The sequence below is a fragment of the Emys orbicularis genome, chromosome 6, assembly GCF_028017835.1.
Source record: "Emys orbicularis isolate rEmyOrb1 chromosome 6, rEmyOrb1.hap1, whole genome shotgun sequence".
NCBI lineage: Eukaryota > Metazoa > Chordata > Testudines > Emydidae > Emys > Emys orbicularis.
The window spans coordinates 31,141,915-31,163,233 of NC_088688.1; the positions used below are offsets into that span (position 1 = coordinate 31,141,915).

Below are 21,319 nucleotides of genomic sequence, written 5' to 3' on the forward strand. Positions count from 1 at the left end.
CAGCCTCCAGACCCTGCGCCCCCGGCTGGCGCTTCCCCAGCGCAGCTTCCGGGAGGGGAAGCGCCCAGCCGGGGGCGCAGGGTCTGGAGGCTGCCCGGCAAACCGTGAAGCCAGTAGCGCTCGGGCTTCGGGCAGCCCCCATGCCTCCGTACCCTGCGCCCCCGGCCGGGCACTTCCCCTCCCGGGCTCCGGCTGCTGTGCTCCTCCCCTGACTCTTCGGCTCTGTTTAAGAGCCGAGCTGCCCGAGCGCTACCGGCTTCGGGCAGCCCCCATGCCTCTGGACCCTGCGCCCCCGGAGCCCGGGAGGGGAAGTGCCCAGCCGGCGGCTCAGGGTCCGGAGGCATGGGGGCTGCCCGAAGCCGGTAGTGCTCGGGCAGCTCGGCTCTTAAACAGAGCAGAAGAGTCAAGGTAGGGAGCACAGCAGCCGCGGGAGGGGAAGTGCCTGGCCGGCGGTATTTTCCCCGGACATGTTTGGCTTTTTGGCAATTCCCCCCGGACGGGGGTTTGATTACCAAAAAGCCGGACATGTCCGGGAAAAACCGGACGTATGGTAACCCTAAGACTGGTCCCAGGCTTAAAAGTGGAAACCTGTGTATTAAGAACTATAACATTCAGTGGGGTGAGAAAACAGCTTGATCTAAATACTGCCCAGTGTAATAAGGTTTAAGATTTAGACTGCATGCTTATCTTTTATTGTCTTTGGCAACTATCTCTGATCTTTTGTGCCTACCACTTATAATGATCTAAAAATCTATCTTTCTGTAGTTAATAAATATGTTTTATATTTTACCTAAAACAGTGTGTTTTGGTTGAAGTGCTGGGGAAATCTCAGTTTAGTTTACAAAGGCTAGTGTGTGTCCTCTCCATATCGAGGGCGGGGCAGATTGGGTAATAAACACACACTGGTCAGGCTTCAAGACTACAATTCTGGGATGCAAGGCTGGGGAGCTGGGGGGGAATTGGCTGGTGCCTTTCCCTTTGTGATTCATGAGTGGCTCAGAGAACATTCATGCAATCTAGCTGGGTATGGGGCTCCATATGCTGTTATGCTGAGTGATAGCAGTGCCTGGAGGTGCTTCCTGCTTGTCACTAGCAAAGCATTGTGAGAGACAGTCCAGGCTGGAGAGTTAAGAGGGCACAACAGTACCCCGGGGATCCCATCACAGTTGATTTTATTTTCCCCTCCCCCAAAGGGAATAAGAATCATTATGGATAACTTTGGTTATACAAATACCAGCATAAGGTTAAGTGATCACTAATGGTCTCTATAACCAGAGGTGGAATAGGGATTTGTGGGGCCCTGGGCCAGAGCAAGTGAGGGTCCCCCCCCCCCCAACGCTACTGGTGGAGAAATAGCGTTGGGGCAAGGGGCCTTGCCCCACTCTGCCTGCCCGCTGCTCCTGCTGTGGAGAGGGGTCAGGGCACGGGGGCTTGCCCCGCTCCACCAGCTTGGCACTCGTGCCGGAGAGCAGGGTCAGGGCTGCCAAGCCCACCCGGTGCTCCTGCTGGGGAGCAGGGTCAGGGCATGAGGGCTTCCCCCACTCCCCAGCAGGAGCACCAGGCTGGCGGAGTTGGGCAAGCCCCTACGCCCCAACCCTGCTCTCCAGCGCCAGGTGGGCAGAGCGGGTCGGGGCGCGGGGGCACCCATTTTTTCAGGTACCCCTCAAATGGCTGTGGCCCCTGGGCATGGACCCGTTGGCTCAGTGGCTAATCTGCCACTGTCTGTAACAGAGAAATAACAGTGAATGCAGAATGTTGAGAGTAGAGAAAGAGCCAAAGCAAAATCCCACATCTGCACATTTCCTAGCTTTGGGGATGTTCAGGTCCAGATCTGAATTTCACAGTTGATCTCATTCCTTCCAATGGGCCAAACAAAAACACCAGATCCAAATATCTTTACGTACAAATGATGGAAAAGTCAAGCTCCAGATCCAGATATGGACATTGTAGCTGAGGCTCATCTCTAGTTAGGAGAGATCGAAGAACAATAAAATCTGGAACAGCAAAGATGGATGATTTTAAGCATACATTGCCTGAAAAATCACCTTTGGACATAGTTTGTTGCAACTATAACTTGGTACCTTAAACAATTGATTCTCAGAATATTTCCTTTTCTGGAGTTTCCAAGATGAGAAGTTTTTGCTGACTTTCAAAGTCACTTGGACATTTCTGAAAAATCCAACCACTAAGCCTAAGAAACACAGGAGGTGGGGTGTGGCTGAACAAGGAAGTTAAAAAAAAATCCAACAGGAAAAAATAGCCAGAAAAGAGTAAGATCTTCTTTAACTACTGTATACCAGTAATAGTAAACCCAGAGAACACTCAATGGATCAGCAAGACCACCAAATTGTGAAGGGCACTGTAGCGAGGGGGTGTGGCCACCCTCCCAGATGGACGGAGGGACAGCCACAACCACCCCTTGGTGGGCAGAGCCAGGACACCCATGCCCACCCTGCTAGAAGCAGAGGGGCGGGACAAGAACTAGAAATATAAAAGGCAGGTATTCCAGCTCAGTTGGAGAGGAGTCGCCAGAGGAGAAGGACGTCTCCCACCCGCTGCTGGAGCTCGGATCTGACAGCAGCCGCTACAGCGCCCAAGACCCGGAGGGACGGCCGGAGCCGCCGGGCGCCAAGGAAATATTGGGGCTGCCTTTAGTTGTTTACACTGATGAGATGAACGACGATTCTGGGACTCAGGGAGTGTAGGAAATGGCCCATGAAAGCCAAATATAGTTTGGCTATGTTGCTGACTGACAGTCGGTCAGAGTGTTGCGGCCGGATTCCCTGCTGAGCCAATGGTGGACCACTCTGACACTGTTAGGTCCTTGGGCTGAGACCCAGTGGAGTCAGGTAGGCCCGGGTCTCCCTGCCCCTTCGCACCCCACCTGGGGGCAGCAGGCTAGCCAGTCTAGGCCAAAAGGCCTGTGTTTGTCGGTGGTCTGCCAGAGCCAGGACCCCCGACTGTTTGCTGCCCGGCCCTGACTACAGGCGAGAGCCCTCTAACTGTTTGGTGCTCCACCCTGTTGGAGGGCCTGGGTGCCTAGACTCATTACTGCTCTGCCCTAACTGCAGTAGAGAGTTCTCTGTTTGGTGCCCCACCCTGCCTGAGGGCCTGGGCTCTGAGGTTACTGACTGCTTTATCCCGCTGAGTGGCAGAGGCCCCGGTGTTAATTCCCCCCTGAACTGTGCCCCTCCAGAGGCCTTGTAGCAAGGGTGTGTGGCCTCCCCCGCAGACAGATGGAGGGACAGCTGCGCCCAGGCACTATCAAGGAGGTTAAGGAAATATTTGTGAGACAAATAGCTAAAATGTAATGTGGGGTACACATTTGTTTGAGTAAGAATACCACCATCATCAGTTGCATAAACTAAGATAAAATTACGAAGGTTATAAATCTTCATTTTTTAAGGCATAGGCTGATCATCAGCTAAATTATAGAGAAATGTCCCTTGGTGTAGTCTGATGAAACATGAGGATTTTGCACTTTCCTTTGAAATATCTGTCATTGGCCATTGTCAGAGACAGAATAGATGTTACATAGGAACAAAGGAATTGCCATACTAGACCAAACCTATGGTACATCTAGTCCAGTGTTCTGCATCTGATAGCAGCCAGCACCAGATGATCCAGAGGAAGGTACAAGAAATCCCATAGAAGAGAGATGTGGGGTAAAATTTGTGCTTGTGAAGGCCTCATCAAAATCTCTAATTAGAGATTGGCTTAAACCCTGGAATAAGGTACATACGGCAACTGCTCTGTTCCACAAAGATGAGAAGATGAGAATTCTGTATTGCTTCTCATCTCAAAACATCACCTTTTCCCAAATCTAACTTAAGAGAGACTAGTCCATGCTAAAAATGGGAGTTCATTAAACCATGCACTTGGCCAGCAGCAGCTGGACTCTTCATGGCTATTAATCTACAGACTTGTTATTATTCATTCTTTATCACTAGCTTCATCTCCTATCTCTCAACTATAAACAAAAGTGTGTGATCAAAGAAATGCTTCACATAAGTTTTGAAACAAGCAAATAGCTCAGCATTTCCCTTCCTTTGGGCCCAATCACATTGGATCGGATTCTCATTTACACTAAGGCCTCTTTACAAAACACTGGTACTCTTAAAATGGGCATACACATAATTCAAGCCAACTTTAAGGCCAGAGTGGTATAAAGGATCCTTCATGTAAATGTAATTTCAGGCCATTATGAAGCACATCTATAATACTCTCACATAATTAGCCTGATCCCATGCCTTTTGAAGTGGATGGGAGTCTTTCTAATGATTCCAATAGGTGTTAGATCTGGCTCACTGTGAGTAAAGTTTGAAGAACTGGGACCTTTAACTGATCTTGGATGAACAAAAATGGTAGTTTAAGAATACATTACCTTTCTGAAGAGAATAGCTGATGTATGGATGCTTGTGAATGAATGATCTAGTAATTACTATCATAAGTGTGGTGCTTGTCATTAAAAAGTCAAAATTTACCAACAGTTATCACACAGCAGAATGTGAAATACCATCATTATTTTCTATTCTTGGAATAACTGTGGTAACTCTTGGAATTTCCCCCCCCCAGTTTAATGGACGATCACTATGACACTGCATATGACACTTTTGATTTTAGCACTCCTAGACCAAAGATAGATTGGATGTTGAACTGTTAACTAGAGAAATTATTCACAACAGCAGTACCTTCTTTCATTTGTTCTATCTATTGCCATACCGGTAACCACTGCAACCTCTTCCTTATATATGCTTTTATTTTCTTAGTAGAAAATGAGTATCCTTTCTTATTTCAAAGACATGTATTGTCAGCTGGTCACCCAGTGTTTCCTAACCAATATATTACTTGCTGTTTTTCTTTGTTGAGAAAATAACATTGGATTTTATATTTTGATTGCCCATTGAGATAATGGGCTTTTTGTTGGACGCGGAGTTGCTATTTTTTCTGTCACAACATCCACTATATTTCTCTCTCTCTCTCCGTTATTTACACCATGTTCATCACCATGGTACCTAAGCACCAAACAGAGATTATGTAATGTACACAGGCAGATCCTTGTTTCCATCTTTGTTACTGGTCTCTTTACTGTCGCCACCACAACCAGCAGTCATTTTCTTTAACATGTTATATACACTTATTATGCACAACAATACCCACACACCACACATTAAAAGAACAGTAACATTACAAGTCAAGCACTCAAAAGTTTGGAAATGCCAGAATTAATTAAGTCTTAATCCAACCCCCTTGTGATAGTCTTTAATTTCTTGTCTCCTGCAACTTTCCTCTGTCCTAGTGATGTCTTTTCTCCATCCCTAGCTCCTTGTTCCAAGTTCCATTCTTCTCAAACCAACTCTCCACTCCTCAGGCTTTTTATCTCAGTCTGTCACCTAGCCAAGGCAGACCTAGTTGTCCTCTCTGGGCTCCCCATCTGAGTCTTCTTGCCCAGCCAGTCCTCATTCTTCCCTCCCAGCTCCTCATCAGTTGTCTCTCCCTTCCATGCTGGCTTGCCAGTTGTTCTCCCACATGCTGCCCATTTCTCTCTCTCCCCAGTCTCCTCATCCAATCTTGTTCACCCCACTAAGCATACACACACTCCTCCCTGGCTCCTAGTCCCAGTGTATTTGCCTAGCCAGTCTCAGTTCTTCCCTGTCCCATTCCTCCCACACTGAGTCCCAGCTACAGTCTCCTTGTTCAACTAGTCCCAGTCTTCCCCTAGTTTCTCCTCTGATTTCAGTCTTCCCTCCCAACTGGCTCCAAATACCATCTGCTCCCCATTTCCCTCATCAGCTCCCAGTCTCCCTGCCCAATGAGTTACAGCCTCCCCTCTCCCTCAGATCCTCTGGTTTCCTTGCCCAACCAGTCCCAGTCTTCCCTCCTGCCTCTTTACCTAACCATTCCCAGTCTTCCCTCCCCCCACCCCACTCCTAGTCACAGTTTCCCTTTCAATCCCTCACTGCTGTCTCAGCTATGGACATGGAGCCTGGTGAATCTACTTCTTCCCCATGCCCAGTCACACACAGGAGCTGTGAGGGGATGAAGCATGCTCAGTGAGGATAAACTTTGAAGAGTTTACATTCTCTACTGACCATGTGTAAATTGAAATTTTTCAAAGGCTTATAAATTAGCCAAATTTGGGTGGATTCCTGGAGATGGCAAAAGGCACAAAGGCCACTCCTTTGCCATATTACAAGTCCCATGACCTTCTCAAAGAAAATACCATCCACATTCTTTTTACCTTTTCCAAAACATTTTCCCCTCATTCTCGGAAATGGCTGAACCATTTTGGCTGTAACTTTCCAGAAAAGTTCAGCCTGAGGAAGACACAAATGGAATCCTAACAATGGTATTGCTCCATTACTAGATGGAAAGGGTTGAATTGTCAATAATAATGTAGAAAAGGAAGACATGTTCAATAAATATTTGTATTTGGGGAAAGAAGCCCAGATGATATATTCATAGATGATGATGATGAAGATGATGATGATGAAATACTTTCCATTCAAACAATAACTAAGAAGAATGTTAAACAGCAGTTTAAGATAGAAGTTTTTTAAGTTGGCAGGTCCAGACAACAGGCTTCAAGCATTTTAAAAGAGTTGGCAGAGGAGCAGTCTGGACCACTAATGTTGATTATTCAATAAGTCTTATAATACAGGCGGGGAAAATTTCTGGAAGAAAGCTAATATTGTGACAATATGTAAAAAGGATATTTGGGACCACTCAGGTAATTATAAGAATTTAAGCGTAACATTAATCCCTGGCAAAATAATAGAATGGCTGATATGGAGCTTGATTAATAAAGAATTAAAGGAAGGTAATATAATTAATGTCAATCAGCAGTGTCTTATGCAAAGCAGATTTTGTCAAAACTAATTATCTTTTTTAATGCAATTACAAGTTTGATTGATAATGGCAATTGTGTTGATGTAATATACATAGACTTCTGTATGACGCTTGACCTGGCATCACAGAACATTTTGATTGAGAAACTAGAAGAATACAAAATTAACTTGGCACATTCCAAATTGATTAAAAATGCTGGCTAGCTGGCTAACTGATAGATCTCAAAATGCAATTGTAAACGAGGAATCATTGAGCAGGTGTGTTTCTAGTGGGGTTCCTCGGGGATTGGTTGTGGGCCCTACCCTATATAACATTTTTATCAATGACCTAGAAGAAAAACATAAAAATAATCACTAATAAAGTTTGCAGATGACACAAAAATTGGTAGAGCAGTAAATAATGAAGGATGAAGGTTAATGAGACTGAGTGATCTAGATTTCTTGGTAAGCTGGGCTCAAGCAAACAATATGTGTTTCAATATAGCTAAATATAAGATCATACATCTAGGAACAAAGAATTGAAGCCATACTTACAAGATAGGGGGCTCTATCTTGGGAAGCAGTGACTCTGAAAAGGACTTCTTGGGGTGGGGGAGAAGGGGGGTTGGTGTCCTGGTGGATAATCAGCAGAATGTGAGCTCTCAGTACAACAGTGTGGCCAAAAGGTATAATGCAGTCCTTGGATATATAAACAGGAAAATCTTGAGTAGGAGTAGGGAGGTTATTCTGCCTCTGTATTTGGCTCTGTGGTGACTGCTTTTGGAATACTGTGTCCAGCTCTGAGGTCCACAATTCAAAAAGGATGTAGATAAATTGGAGAGGGTTCAGAGAAGAGCCATGAGAACGATTAAAGATTGGAAAACATGCCTCATAGTGACAGACTCATGCAATCCAATCCCTTTAGTTTAACAAAGAGAAGTTTAAGGGATGATTGATCGACATTTACAAGTACTTAAGTGAGGAACAAAAATTTGATAATTGGCTCTTCAATCTAGTCAACAAAGTTATAACAAGATCCAAGGGCTGGAGGTTGAATCTAATCAAATTCAGACTAGAAATAAGGTGCACATTTTTAACATTGAGGTTAATTAAGCATTACAACAACCGTTAGCGAGAGAGTTGTGGTGAATTCTCCATTACAGATAAACATCCAACCTTGATTTTAAAATTATCCAAAAGATATGCGCTAGTTTAAACAGGAATTAATGCAAGGAAGCTGTGGCCTGTGCTATACAAGAGGTCAGACGAGAAGACATGGTGGTTGTGGGTACAACTACATTGATTTGCATTGCACCAACTTATGCCACCAATGAATTTGTACCAAATGGGTAGTGGCAACAGTGTAGGGATATTGTTTCCCACTTCTCTTCTTCTTACAGGCATTTTCTAAACATCTGGTTGACATTCTTTTATTCAGTAAAAAGATTTTCCTCCTTTATTCCTGAAATTTATTTTTTGCTATATAAAATTGTATTTACTTTTAAGTAAAAGACTATAAAATGATTTCTCTAATTTGAAAAAAATGATTTGCCCCTTTGTATGCTTCATATGAACACAAAGATACCTGTATAAAATATTTTTTCTTTGATTAAGAACATCTCCCTCTTCAGCTCTTAAATTCTAGAAATGACAGGTTGGGGGTGAGAGGCTGTCTCTTTGCAGTGTTGTTCTAGCCTTGTTGGTCCAGGATTTTAGAGAGACAAGGTGGGTGAGGTAATATCTTTTATTGGATCAACTTCTGGTTGCTGAACGAGACAAGCATTCGTGCTTACACTATTGTGTACCTGTCTCTGTACTGTCTTTCTCTCCCTTTTATAGAATAATGTGCTCAGTAAATGGTGGGCTTCAGTAAAGCTGTTTATATGCATAGTGTTTGGCTCTGGAAAAACATGAGCTTGGAAAAGTTCTCAAAACAACAGCCTCATTTCAAACCTGCAAGGCTTTCATTAGCTGAAAATAAGGCCAAATAACTTAGTCCATTCTTACTGTGGTTGCATATAATGACGTATTTTAGTAACAAAAGGTATGAAACAAAATATAAGTGCTGCCACTATTGACAACTAAAGGAATTTTTTGTTTGTTTGTTTTGCTGTGTGGCTCCATTGAGTATCAGTAGAGTAGAGTTGCTGCTTTTAGATCTGAGGCTTTTTGGTTCAAATCCCAGCAGAGAGATTCCTTGCTTAAACACTTCCTTGATGTTGTCTGTACCATCAACAAACTGAGACAGACACTGCCAAAAATTGTTCCATTTATTGGATTCATTCACTTGACAATTTGCCCAGTTTCTGTGATGTTTGGCTTATCTATTTCTAAATGGATTTGTTTGTTTTTGTTTTTATTTTACCTCGATCACATTTCCCCTTCCACATACGCAATATTGTGTTGTTCCACATAATAAGAAGAAATCCTAATGGTGGAATATATTAAAATGGGAAAAGTTTAATTTTAGCATCTTTTTAACAGATTTCCCAGTGTATCAACTATTCTTCATCATCTGAAGTCTTCAACACAAACACCACCTAGCTCTTTGAAGCTGTTAGCCTTCAAGACAGTTATCAAAGCTGTGTGGCTCCATTTCTCTTACAACAGATGAGAAGTAACACAAATGTAGCCAAGTTCTGCCCTTGAACTAGCACTTCACACACACACACACACACACACACACACCCCTTCCAAGTGAAGTAAATCCTTAATTTTTCCTCACTGTTTGTTAGGAAAAATTTCCATGGAAATTTGGCCAGAGTAAATACTAAGGAAAAAATTGGGAAACAACTTCAGGATTTGGTTTAAAGGATGTTGTATTCATGTAACTGAGGGCAAAACTGGACTAATAACAGATGGGTAAAATGTCTTTTTAATAGACCTGGTGGGATAATTTACAAAACCTTTTCCTGTTGAAAAATGCCAGTTTTTTGACAAAATGTTCATAGTTAAGATTTTTCAGGCCCAGGATGTCATTTCTGGTGAGTGAGAAGGAGAGTGCAAGAGCCCAGAACATACAGGTACCTGGTGGTTAGGGCAGTTAGTTGGGATGCTGGAGACTCTGTGTCTGCTATGCCCAATTCAAAGCATAGACTTGAACCTGGGTCTCCCACATCCCAGGTGAGTAGGAGACCCAGATTCAAGTCCCAGCTCTCAATTAGACATGCTGTTTCTCACCTTCTCCTGTTGCCGCCAGGGCTGCCCAGAGAGGATTCAGGGGGCCTGAGGCAAAGCAATTTTGGGGGCCCCTTCCATAAAAAAAAGTTGCAATACTATAGAATACTATATTCTCGTGGGGGCCCCTGTGGGGCCCGGGGCAAATTGCCCCACTTGCCCCCCTCCCTCCCCCCCCTCCCCCGGGAGGCCCTGGTCGCCGCTTTGGAACAGAACCAAATTTTGAATTTTTTGTAAAATGGAAATCTTTTCTGGCCAGCCCTACCTACTAGTCTTTTTTAAAAGTTCATACTAAACTTCATCCAACTTTCTTCTAAGTAGTTTGCTGAGAGAGTGGGGATTGATAGATAACATTGATTTTAAAACTGAAATATCTTCTGATTTTGAACAGTCATGGAAAACAACTAGTTCTAGCTGTGATTCGGAGGTTCGGGTTACAAAAAGTTAGTAGTCAGTCAACCAACAAAAGAAAAAGGCAATCTTAAATATTAACATGTAGTGCAATGTATTACTATATACTTTTTTTTCCATTAAAAAGTTTAACTAGCAGTTTACTGACAATTTAGAAGAATGTTTGAAAAACACAATGAAAAATGAACAATACTTACAACCATACCATTTAGGGACACCCAGCAATCTGGTGGGAAATCCTGAAGTAATGGTACTAAGAACTGAAGACAACCATCCCAGTGGCAAAGAAGTAGCATCATTCCAATTAGATTAAAGATTCTCACCACAGCACTGGCCAGATCATATGTCATATGGAAAATCTGGGGGGGGGAAATTACAAATTATTTAGATGGTGAAATTCAGGTAATACAACATGAGATTTTTCTCATCCAAGCAAACTAAAGAGAAGCAAGCACACTGTGATTTTCTTACTATACTTTGGGATTAATTTATTATATAAAATCACATCACCATATTCCACATATAATGCCAATATTTTGCACTTCTATAGTGTCTTTCATAGATTCATAGACTTTAAGGCCAGAAGGGACCATCATGATAATTTAGTCTGACCTCCTGCACATTGCAGGCCACAAAACCTCACCCACTCCTGTAATAGACCCATAACCTCTGGCTGAGTTACTGAAGTCCTCAAATCATGATTTAAAGATTTCACCTGAGGATCTTTAAGTGCTTAACAAATATGAATTATGCGTCACCAGTGAAAGTAGTTATTACCATTTTACAGGTAAGCAGACTAAGGCATAAAAATGCTAAATTCCCAGTGTCATGCAGAAGACAATGACAGAACAGAACAGATTCCATGAATCCTACCCCTTAGACTACTACAATACCTACAAGAGCACAATTCCCCAAATGTTCACCTCCATATATGGTACACTGTGCAGTGAAGGAGATGCCCGGGTATAAAAACTAGCTTTATATCTTTATTTCATCTATTTAATCTAATGTTATATAATTTAATCTATATTAAGATATCTGTCAATGTAATATTTAAGCATCTTCAAATGAGAAATTTCACAAGAATTTTTCTTCAATCTTTCATAGTTGTTTTATGCTACTATATCTCTGTGTGTGTTCAGTCCCTTTTCAATATGTGCTAAATATAAATGGAGAAAATGAAGAGTAAGAAATAGCCTTTAATCATATTGGGGTCATATTCTTGTATTCTTTATTTCCCAATTCAGTACACAAACACCTGCCCTACTATACCACAATCATAGAGATGGAAGTGTAGATTTCATGGTTATTAAACACTATTAATTTTCCTAATGTATTGCAATTTACAAAACACCTGGACCAACTCATTATAACTTGGTGTGTTCAATTAGTCCCTTCATTGCTGGACAAAAATGCTTGTATCTGCATTATCCATTACAATGAAAAAAAACCTATATAATCACATGCGTGAGAACATGCAAATACCCATACGCCACATTATTAAGGGCAATTTTGCTGGACCTAATTAGCATGTTCAGAAGCAGACACTTTCTTCACTGACATAGAAAATAAGAATTATGTCCCACATCTAAAGGAAAAGTACTATACACAAGTATCTTAAAACATTTTCCAAACTATTAATATTTTATGTGAATCAATTTAGCTACTCCTGAAATGCAGCCTGCTACAGGGTAAAATGTGCTACCTGTTTAACAGTGCACACCATTATCCAACAGTTCAGGTAAGAAGGTGAAGAAGGCCCTGTCCAATCAAAATTTGAAGGGATTTTTAAATAGAATATAATTTCCCATATGAAATTGAGTTAGGAAACCTGAGTCCTTACTGCTGAAAAAGGGCAACAGTTTCCCACAGCCACCCAGAATGAACTCTCCTGCAGGTGAACATAGAGAGTAGTAAAGGAAAAGAAGAAAAAAAGACACAAGATCTAACTGCTCTCAAAAAAGACTGGAGGAGGGAACAAGAAGAGGGAAGACCATACAGTCCTCCAAAAATAAGCTTCCTTTTGAGGGAGGGAAGAAGGAATAAAGATAATTATGCTGAGGATGATGAACAAATATGCAATGGGTTTAGCATGTGAAAAAAATCTACATCATATTGCTGATATTACACAAACACATTGTGTACTGTTACACTGAATCTATGAATGCCATTGAAGCTCAGTTGAAACTATTTTTACTGAAGATCCTGTTGATTTTTACTCCAAATTATAACCTTTTACATTAAGAACCTCCTACTTGACATAGTAAGAGGTCAGACTACATAATCATAATGTTCCTTGGCCCCTTCTGGCCTTAAAATGTGTGAATCAATTAAACTTACAAACCAAATACAATGATTTCAAAAATTACCTCCATAGTGTATTTTTCAATCTAAAATCCAAAACTACTTAGGATATTCAAACATTTATCTAGATACTAATGTTATGTATAAAGTATTTTTCTCTCAGTCAGACTATTGTTAAAACATTTGTCCCAAGTCCCAATTTTGATAGAAATGGGTGACAGGTGCTTATAACATTATTCGAAATGTCATGTGTTACCCAAATACCATTTCATTCCTGTCCAAACTCAGGCTGTGGTACTGTAAGTTCATGGAGAAATTACTGCAAATAGGAATAAACAGAAAAAAATTGGTTTTGCTGTTTAGGAATTTTAAATAGAGATGTAATTGTTGTATTTTGATTTAAAAGTTGTGTGTTTTGTTGCATGGAATGCACCTAGAAACTAGGCAGGAAATAACTTTATTTAAAGTAATTGACAGTAAATAATATGGAATATGCACTATTGAGGAATGCCCCAAGCTAGGCTGCAATTGAGCCCCTGTCTGTCAAGATACATTTACTGCAACCATAAACACTTCTGGAGGTGAAATTCCAACCCTATTAAATTGGGAGCCTGGCCGCTGACTTCAGTGGAGCCAGGATTTCAGCCAGAGTACCTATTCTAGTTATGATAAACAAATCTGGGAAATTTAGTTAGTAGCAATACATGGTTTGCACGTACTTTGCACCTTCACCCAGACTCTTCAAATGTTGTACTAACATACATGGTAACATCCCTATTTTACAGTTAGAGATACTAAAGCAGAAGATTAAAGGTTAGATGTTTAGAAGAGGTCTGTCAGCAATTGGGCCATATTTTCAAAAGGAGCTTGACTTTCATTTACACACCAAAGTAAGTGGTGAGATTTTCATTTAAAAAAACAATCAATACATTGGGTGCTGAGTTTTTCAGAAAATTTGGTCAGAAGTGTGACAATAGGAGTTGTTGAGTGTTGAGATCAAAATCTTCCCCTTTCTTAGATGCCTAAATGAGAGCATAGCTCTTCTGAAAATACTGTCCTTATTGTTGGTGCTGAGCATTTGAAACTCTGGCCCGATGTGACTTTCCCAAACTCACACAGCATTATACTGCCAGAGCTGGGAACAAAACACAGATCTCCTAACTCTCATCCCTCTACTCTAAGCACTACTTTAGACCACAAAGATGGTTGTGCATATACCCACTAGACATGAATGCATAAAAATTGATTAGCCAGAGCCATTTCACTTGGGCTAGTTCCACCTTTGGCATAGTTTTGGGTTGGGGAAGGGCCTGACAAGCAAAGCTCAGATCTTGATTTATGCTTTCCCAAAGTTTGGAGAAGTTTATTTTTATAGATTCATAGGGCTGGTCTACACTGGGGGGGGGGGGTCGATCTAAGATATGCAACTTCAGCTACGAGAATAGCGTAGCTGAAGTCAACGTATCTTAGATCGATTTACCTCGGGTCCTCACGGCGCGGGATCGACGGCCGCGGCTCCCCCGTCGACTCCGCTTCCGCCTCTCACTCTGGTGGAGTTCCGGAGTCGATGGGGAGCGTGTTCGGGGATCGATTTATCACGTCTAGACGAGACGTGATAAATCGATCCCTGATAGATCGATTACTACCCGCCAATCCAGCGGGTAGTGAAGACATACCCATAGATTCTAGGACTGGAAGGGACCTCGAGAGGTCATTGAGTCCAGTCTCCTGCCCTCATGGCAGGACCAAATACTGTCTAGACCATCCCTGACAGACAGTTATCTAACCTACTCTTAAATATCTCTTTGTGTGGACTTGATTCTGATCCATGTTTATTTTAGACCCTTTAAACTGGATATTACTCATTGAGGTGATGTGGGGAATATATAGGGGAATGCATAACAAAGCAAGTGAGTGATTGCACTACCAGGGAAATTTACATGAACTATTGTAGGGTACTAACATGACACCTACATGGTTACAGTAACAATAGTAGCATAAGGCAACATCAGCCCCTGGTTGCCTGTGAAACTGCTTACTGACCCAATGTGGCTCTTCCTATGAGCCACAAGGATTAGTATAAATAAGGAGCTATCACAGGGACAGGCTAAAATTTAAACCTAGTAGTTGAGGCACTCTGCTCAAATCTTTGGGCCTTAGCGAGGGATTGTGGCTGGGTCTGGGATTGTGTGCACAAACTGGGAAACCATTAGCTTGGCTGGATTTGGCAAGGACTGTCCCAGTGCCTATCCTGTAACAATGGCTGGCCTGAATAAAGTTGTGTCCTTTTGTCACAATGCAAGTATGTCTGTCTCTTCATTAGTGGTGTGCCTTTACAACAGTGATCATACATTATAAGAGCAATAGCACGTGTTGAAAATTTTATGTGAATCCACACTCTCATAAGAGGAGTGAATTGTCAGTATGTAACACTGTAATCTTTCATTGTTTGTGAAAGCTTTCACTCAAAGAATGACTCCTGTATTTCTTAGTATTCAGGATCAGTATTACACATGCATTATTGTGTTCTAGATATTATCTAGATAGCTTAGTGTGGTATATTAAATTAGCATTTCAACCATATTGTTTATCCATCCTATTTTAGCACTCCTATTCATACAGTTAGTGTTTACATATTCTATAGTTTTATAGTGCTTAATACAATGTCTTTGTGCTGTACAAAATTACCTTATGAATATCAAAGAAATAATAAAAATCCTCAAATCATCCAGTGCACATATTGGAATAAATTTCCAATGAAAAAAATATTTTTAAATGAAAATTTTCATGGATATTTTTTGTTTCTTTTGAAGTTTTCTGTGTGTTTTGTTTGTTTGGTTTTTTTTTTTTTTTTTTTTTTTTTTGATAGAGGCAAATAACCAAGAAATGTTCTGATTTGGGGATTCTTACCATCTACTTTTTTCCCTTTCTCTCCCTTTCTCAGTGGCAAGATGGAAACAAGTGAAAAAAAGGGGAGGAAGGGTAAAGAAACAAGTGGAGGGGGAAAAAACCCAAAATTTTGGTTTTCAACTTTTTGTTGACAAATGCATTGGTTTCCTATAAAGTTTTGAAGAAAAAAATTAAAAGTTTTCCAAACTTTCCTCCCAAATATTATATTTTGACAAGCTCTCTAGAAGCTAAACCTCCTGAAAAGGTCCATTTAAATAGACAAGTTTCACAACATATCCTAAAGATCAATACATTCAGAACCTGGGCAAAAAGGGTGCAGTAGCAAATTCCAGATTTAGAGAAGCCTTCATTGAAAACAACCTTCCACTGGGCCCTTCCCATCTATACGTTGATGCTGCAAGCCACTGCACCCTGAAGGATCCATTATCAATATAAAACAGGTAGTGAGATGTGAGTTCTCAAAATACCTGGATTCCAAACTATTGAGGATTTTACAGAACATCACCAGAACCGTAATTTGAGTTTGTAAATGTTTTAGAGACACAAACAAACAAACAAAAACCTGTACATGTGTTAAGCCCCTTTGACTACAATGTGTCCACTGGCTTTAATACCACTACATTCAGTCATAGTATTGATAAAGACTCCTTTGATATATTTTTCACTAACAGGGCAGACAACCTATCTCAGAAATCGGTTACGTAACATTTTCTATTTGCATAGTAGAACAATTGTCATACATTGAAGTAAATTAATAACCGTAACAATAATGTTTACTGGAAGACATACTGGTACACATACAAGGTATCACAAAGTACTTTACAAACATTCATGAGTTAAGCCTCACCAAAACTCCTATGAGATGTATAAAATGGGGACAACAAACTTTACCTATAGGGTAACAGAGATACAGAAAGTTAAGAGAAATCTATAGTCTTTCCAATTTCAACCATTATTGACTTGGCCAAACTGCAGCAAAGAAGGCATACCAGTGACAGGAATAGGACTCAGGTCACCTAACTCCCATTCTGTGGGACCAAGAGTTTAAGCCAGATCCTTTGACATTAAAAGAGACACTGTCAAGATAAAATTAATAGCTAAAACTTTAAACCTTTGTACCTAAAGTTAGGCTACTAAATCCATACTCAGACATCTAAATATAAGTGGCCTGATTTTCATAAGTGCACTCCACCTACAAATCCTGTGAGAGCTGCAGGTACTGAACACCTCTGAAAATCAGACCACTTTTATTTTGGTACTTAAATGTGGACTGAGGAGTCTCACTTATGCACCAAGGCTTGAAAAATTTGGATTTAAACAATTTTCTCTAACACCACCTTAAATTACGAAAACGGGGAAAAAATAAAACCTAATGTATCTTCCACTGTTTTTCTGTCTTGGTTTACTATTTGCAGTTAACTCTGATTAGACAAAGATACTACTACTTCCGACTATTTGTCCATTTTACTATCTGGCTTTTATGCACTAACAATGCTAAAATGTACAGTTTGCAAAAACTTCAGGAAACTGTTTACCTATAAAAATCTGTTTTTGCTGATTTCTTAAAAATCAAAATCATTTGTATATTAATTTTATAACCCCTTTCCATAACACTTGAACCCAAAGTTTTCTCCCTAAACTAAGTTGACAATGTCCCTTTAATTTAATATGGCTGAAATATAACTTTTGCGCGAGTTCAGTTATGAATGTTTTGGCAACACCTACTTGTTAAGAATAGGAATGTGCTCTAAGAGTCAAAGAGCTTCCATGATTATCTCAGTTTTCAGTCACACTTTAGTAATGACTCTTTTCACTCCCATGTGTGAAGGATAAAGCAGACTGCTGCCTTCCCAAATTTACAATACAGTGCATACTTCAAAGTATTCTAGTCTAGTCTAGCTCTGATTTTTGACTCAAGACAAAGAACTGTTGCAGTCCTAACTGCCAGCTCACTTCCTTAATGATACTGGAGGCAGGCTGCCATATTAAGTTAATAATGTATCTATGGAACTCCATGTCAGGGAATGCAGACAGTTAATCCCTGCTGCTTTTCGGTGTTGATTTTCAGGCTGTTTTGTGTGAATGCCATTAACTCTTAGAGGAAGGCAAAAATCTGAGGAGTGCTTGGAAAATGTTACAAACTGTGATGCCATGGAATTTGTTCAGGTACCTCTTCCCCACAACCATTTTGTAGAACTGCCTTGGTGCCAAGGGTGCTCAATATTGAAAGACTGGCACAATTGGCAACAGTATCTTTATTTTAATTCTCAGATCATGATTTGCATCATGCTGCAGGCAACATGAGATGACACTTGAACTAAAGGAAACTACACACAGAGTATGAAATATTAAATAGCCACTGTGGGCAGATCTGAAAAGTTGATTGTTGACAGTGATTCCGAGTGTTTTCTGAAATCAAATCTAAAGCTCAACAATAGAACATTAAAACAGACTGCATGGAATAAATATTAGTAATAAAAATTACAGTCTTTTTGCTTCCTTCTCTGCATCAGTCTGAAATTACTGGTTTTATCCTTCAGAACAGCACATGGAGACAGACTGAAAACTGTAAGATCCAGAATCTCCTACATGAGCTTAGTTTTCATGTGGTCTCCAGCAAGATAATAGTTATATAGTGGCAAAGCTCCACAATAAATAAAATAATTTAAAGAGGGAGAGGAAGAGAGAATAAAGCCTTTCTTTTGGACACCATTTATACCGGCTTGAGGGGGCCCATTTAAATCAATATGAGCTCTTTGGGATTCTCTACATCAGGGGTTCTCAACCTTTTTCTTTCTGAACCCCTCCCCCCCCCCCAAACATGCTATAAAAACTCCACAGCCCACCTGTGCCACAATAACTGGTTTTCTGCATATAAAAGCCAGGGGTAGCAAGCTGGGCAATTGCCCAGGGCTCCATGCCACGGGGGCACCATGAAGCTAAGTTGCTCAGGCTCCTGCTTCAGCCCCAGGTGGTGGGGCACAGGGCCCCAGGCTTCAGCCCCATACAGTGGGATACCGGCTTTCTGCCCTGGGCCCCAGCAAGTCTAACACTGGTCCTGCTTGGTGGAACCACTGAAACCTGCTTGCAGTCCCCCCAGGGAGCCCTGGACCCTTGGCTGAGAACCATTGCTCTACATTGTTATTTCATATATTCTGCACTACATATGCCAGATATTGATGCCTATAGCAATTTTCTGTAAAGATCAGTGAGACACAGTGTTCCTGATCCAACTGTTAGCGCAATCATTCCATTTGATCTCAGTGGGAGACAGTCTGGCCCAATGGGTCTATGTATTTTGTAACAGATTACAACATTCTAAACTGAAACTATGTCTGGAAAAGTAGCCTGTAAACTCCTATTGATTGGAATGCTTGGATATGCCTAAATGGTAGCATTGTGTACTCAACTGAATCCTGATACCTGTGATTAATTTTATCATACATATTTTATAGCTAATAATTGTGTAGTGGGGAAAGGTATACAACACTATTTAATCTAGTTATATTCAGAACTTTGTTATACTTGTCAGCATTTTAATCTGCATTCACTTTAGTTGACCCTGGAGGGAAAACAGTAGAGTTTTAATAAACAGAACAAACTATTTTTAATCAAACGTATCTGGTAAAAAGAGCTGAGGGCAGCCTATTTTACGTGACCTTTTAAAATTATTTTCTAGATCTAGTCAATCTGACATTCAATTTATTACACAATCCACATTTATTCCACTCCAAGGCATGTACAAATGGAAGTCAGTTTGTGAGTAGCAAAAGGAACTGCACCACCGCATATAAATGTGGTAGAGCTCTAAATCTTGGTTAAACATGCAAGCTATAATGCAACTAATTTTGAGAAAGAATTAGGCAGGTCTTGGAAAGGTCTAGTATAGCTCAGAAAGCAAGCTTTATTCATCTGCCATATATATTTTATGCAGCAAATTAGCCAATACTATGTGAATTAACTAATTTCTTCCACAAAGTCTAACAATTTCAAATGGCTGATGTCAGAAATACTGTTTCACAGCCATGAAACACAAACAAACCCACAGCACTAAAATAGAAACACTCTCTAGATGCCTAGGACATTTTTGTCTAATATGTTTCCTCTGCTTAATTAGAGTCAGTGTTTCCTACGTGCTTGTGCCTATGTGTGGTGGGTGGCGGGGAGCAAGGGTGCAAGGTGCTTCTTCCCATCACCCCTCACACGAAGGCCAAGGTCAACCGCAATGCTGGAGCAGGCGGGGCAAGGACCATCCCCCTCTGCACTTCCAGCAGAGCAGGCTGGGAACAACAGAGAAACAAGATACACCATCCAATGCACTCGCTCCATCCTGCAGCCAGGAGTTGTCCTACCAAAGGACAAGCCTTCTCCAACCTCCTCCTGGGGCAGTGAAGCTTTGCATCACTACTTACTCAGGGCTCTACCCAAATGGTACAATCTGGTCCTTAGCTTGAAAATTCCTAGGAGCAAGTGTCTTTCTGTGTGTTTTGTACAGCACAGAGTTGACTACTGGCACTTTAAAAACATATTATATAATCATAACTATCTTTTGTATAAACTTAATATCTGCTGGCAGACCCTCAATATGTATTGCATAACTTCAAATACAAATAGTTAATTCCTATGAATTCTGAAACATGCATATACATGTTACCAAAACCATAACTTACTAATGCAAAAAACAAAAACAAAAAAACCCCTACTTTAAAAAACAAATAGTTACTAGCAAATCACAGAACCAAGTTAGACTTAGGGGCAGAAAATCTCAAAAAATGTTTTATTTTAAAAATCTGCTTCCCCTCCTAAATTGTTCATTGTTCTGATAACCTTTGTGAAAATGAAAGAGTGAAAGTACTATTTGTCCAAAATGGCTGTATACCATTATACATTAGAGGTAGAAATATATCACAGTCATATTGGATTGATAAGTCTTCCATGGTTTCATTTTCATGAATGGTATCACAAAACTATTTGATATATATTGTTAGAAAAATATTTGACGGTCGCAGATATACATTATACCATTGATTTGATAGTACTGTTATTATTTCATTTTTGCAAAGGTTATTAGAATACTTTTCATATTAGAACAACAATCTTTCATGTGAAATCTCTTTTTCCCCCCAATTTTCCATTGTGGAATTATGACATGACAAGTGGCTCCCCCTTTTCCTCTCTTCCCCCCTCCTTTCCCCCCTTCTCACTATGTTCTTCTTACTGAGTGGAGAGCAGAATAACTCTGTCCTTCATCTCCTCACACAACTCTTCTATGAAGGAGCAGGACTATCCAAAGGTAAGCGAGCGACAGTGCACAGAAAAAGTTACAAATAAACAACAAAGCAATTACAAACATAATTAATACACCTGTATTTGTCTAAATCCTGTTTGCCTTACTCTCCCTCGTTGAAATCCAAGTTCTGTAGACGCAAAGTCCCTGTTCTTATGGAGCGTAGGTTGCTGCTTGACCAATCACAAGCCTCAATGGTGCACCTCCTTAGGTCTGCCAGAGCTAACCTTCCTTCCCCTGGGCTTTAGTTGATGAGGGGCTTTTAAGACACACTCTTCTTCAAAACTGGCTCCATATGATAATTACATCGTAGCAGCCTACTCATGTTTCTTTCTTGGGGTTTTGGTTTGCAATATTTATGTTTTGATTTTATTTCTTTATTTAGATTTGCACTAACTATTAA

General features: G+C 40.7%; 1 protein-coding gene across 1 annotated transcript in view; it reads right to left on the reverse strand.

Moving 5' to 3' along the window:
• Nucleotides 1-21,319, reverse strand: part of HCN1 (hyperpolarization activated cyclic nucleotide gated potassium channel 1) — a 291,636-nt gene that overhangs the window by 127,545 nt on the left and 142,772 nt on the right. The window contains exon 3 of the mRNA XM_065406546.1: nucleotides 10,613-10,774. Within this exon, the coding sequence (XP_065262618.1) occupies nucleotides 10,613-10,774 (162 nt within the window). The remainder of the gene's footprint in view (nucleotides 1-10,612; nucleotides 10,775-21,319) is intronic.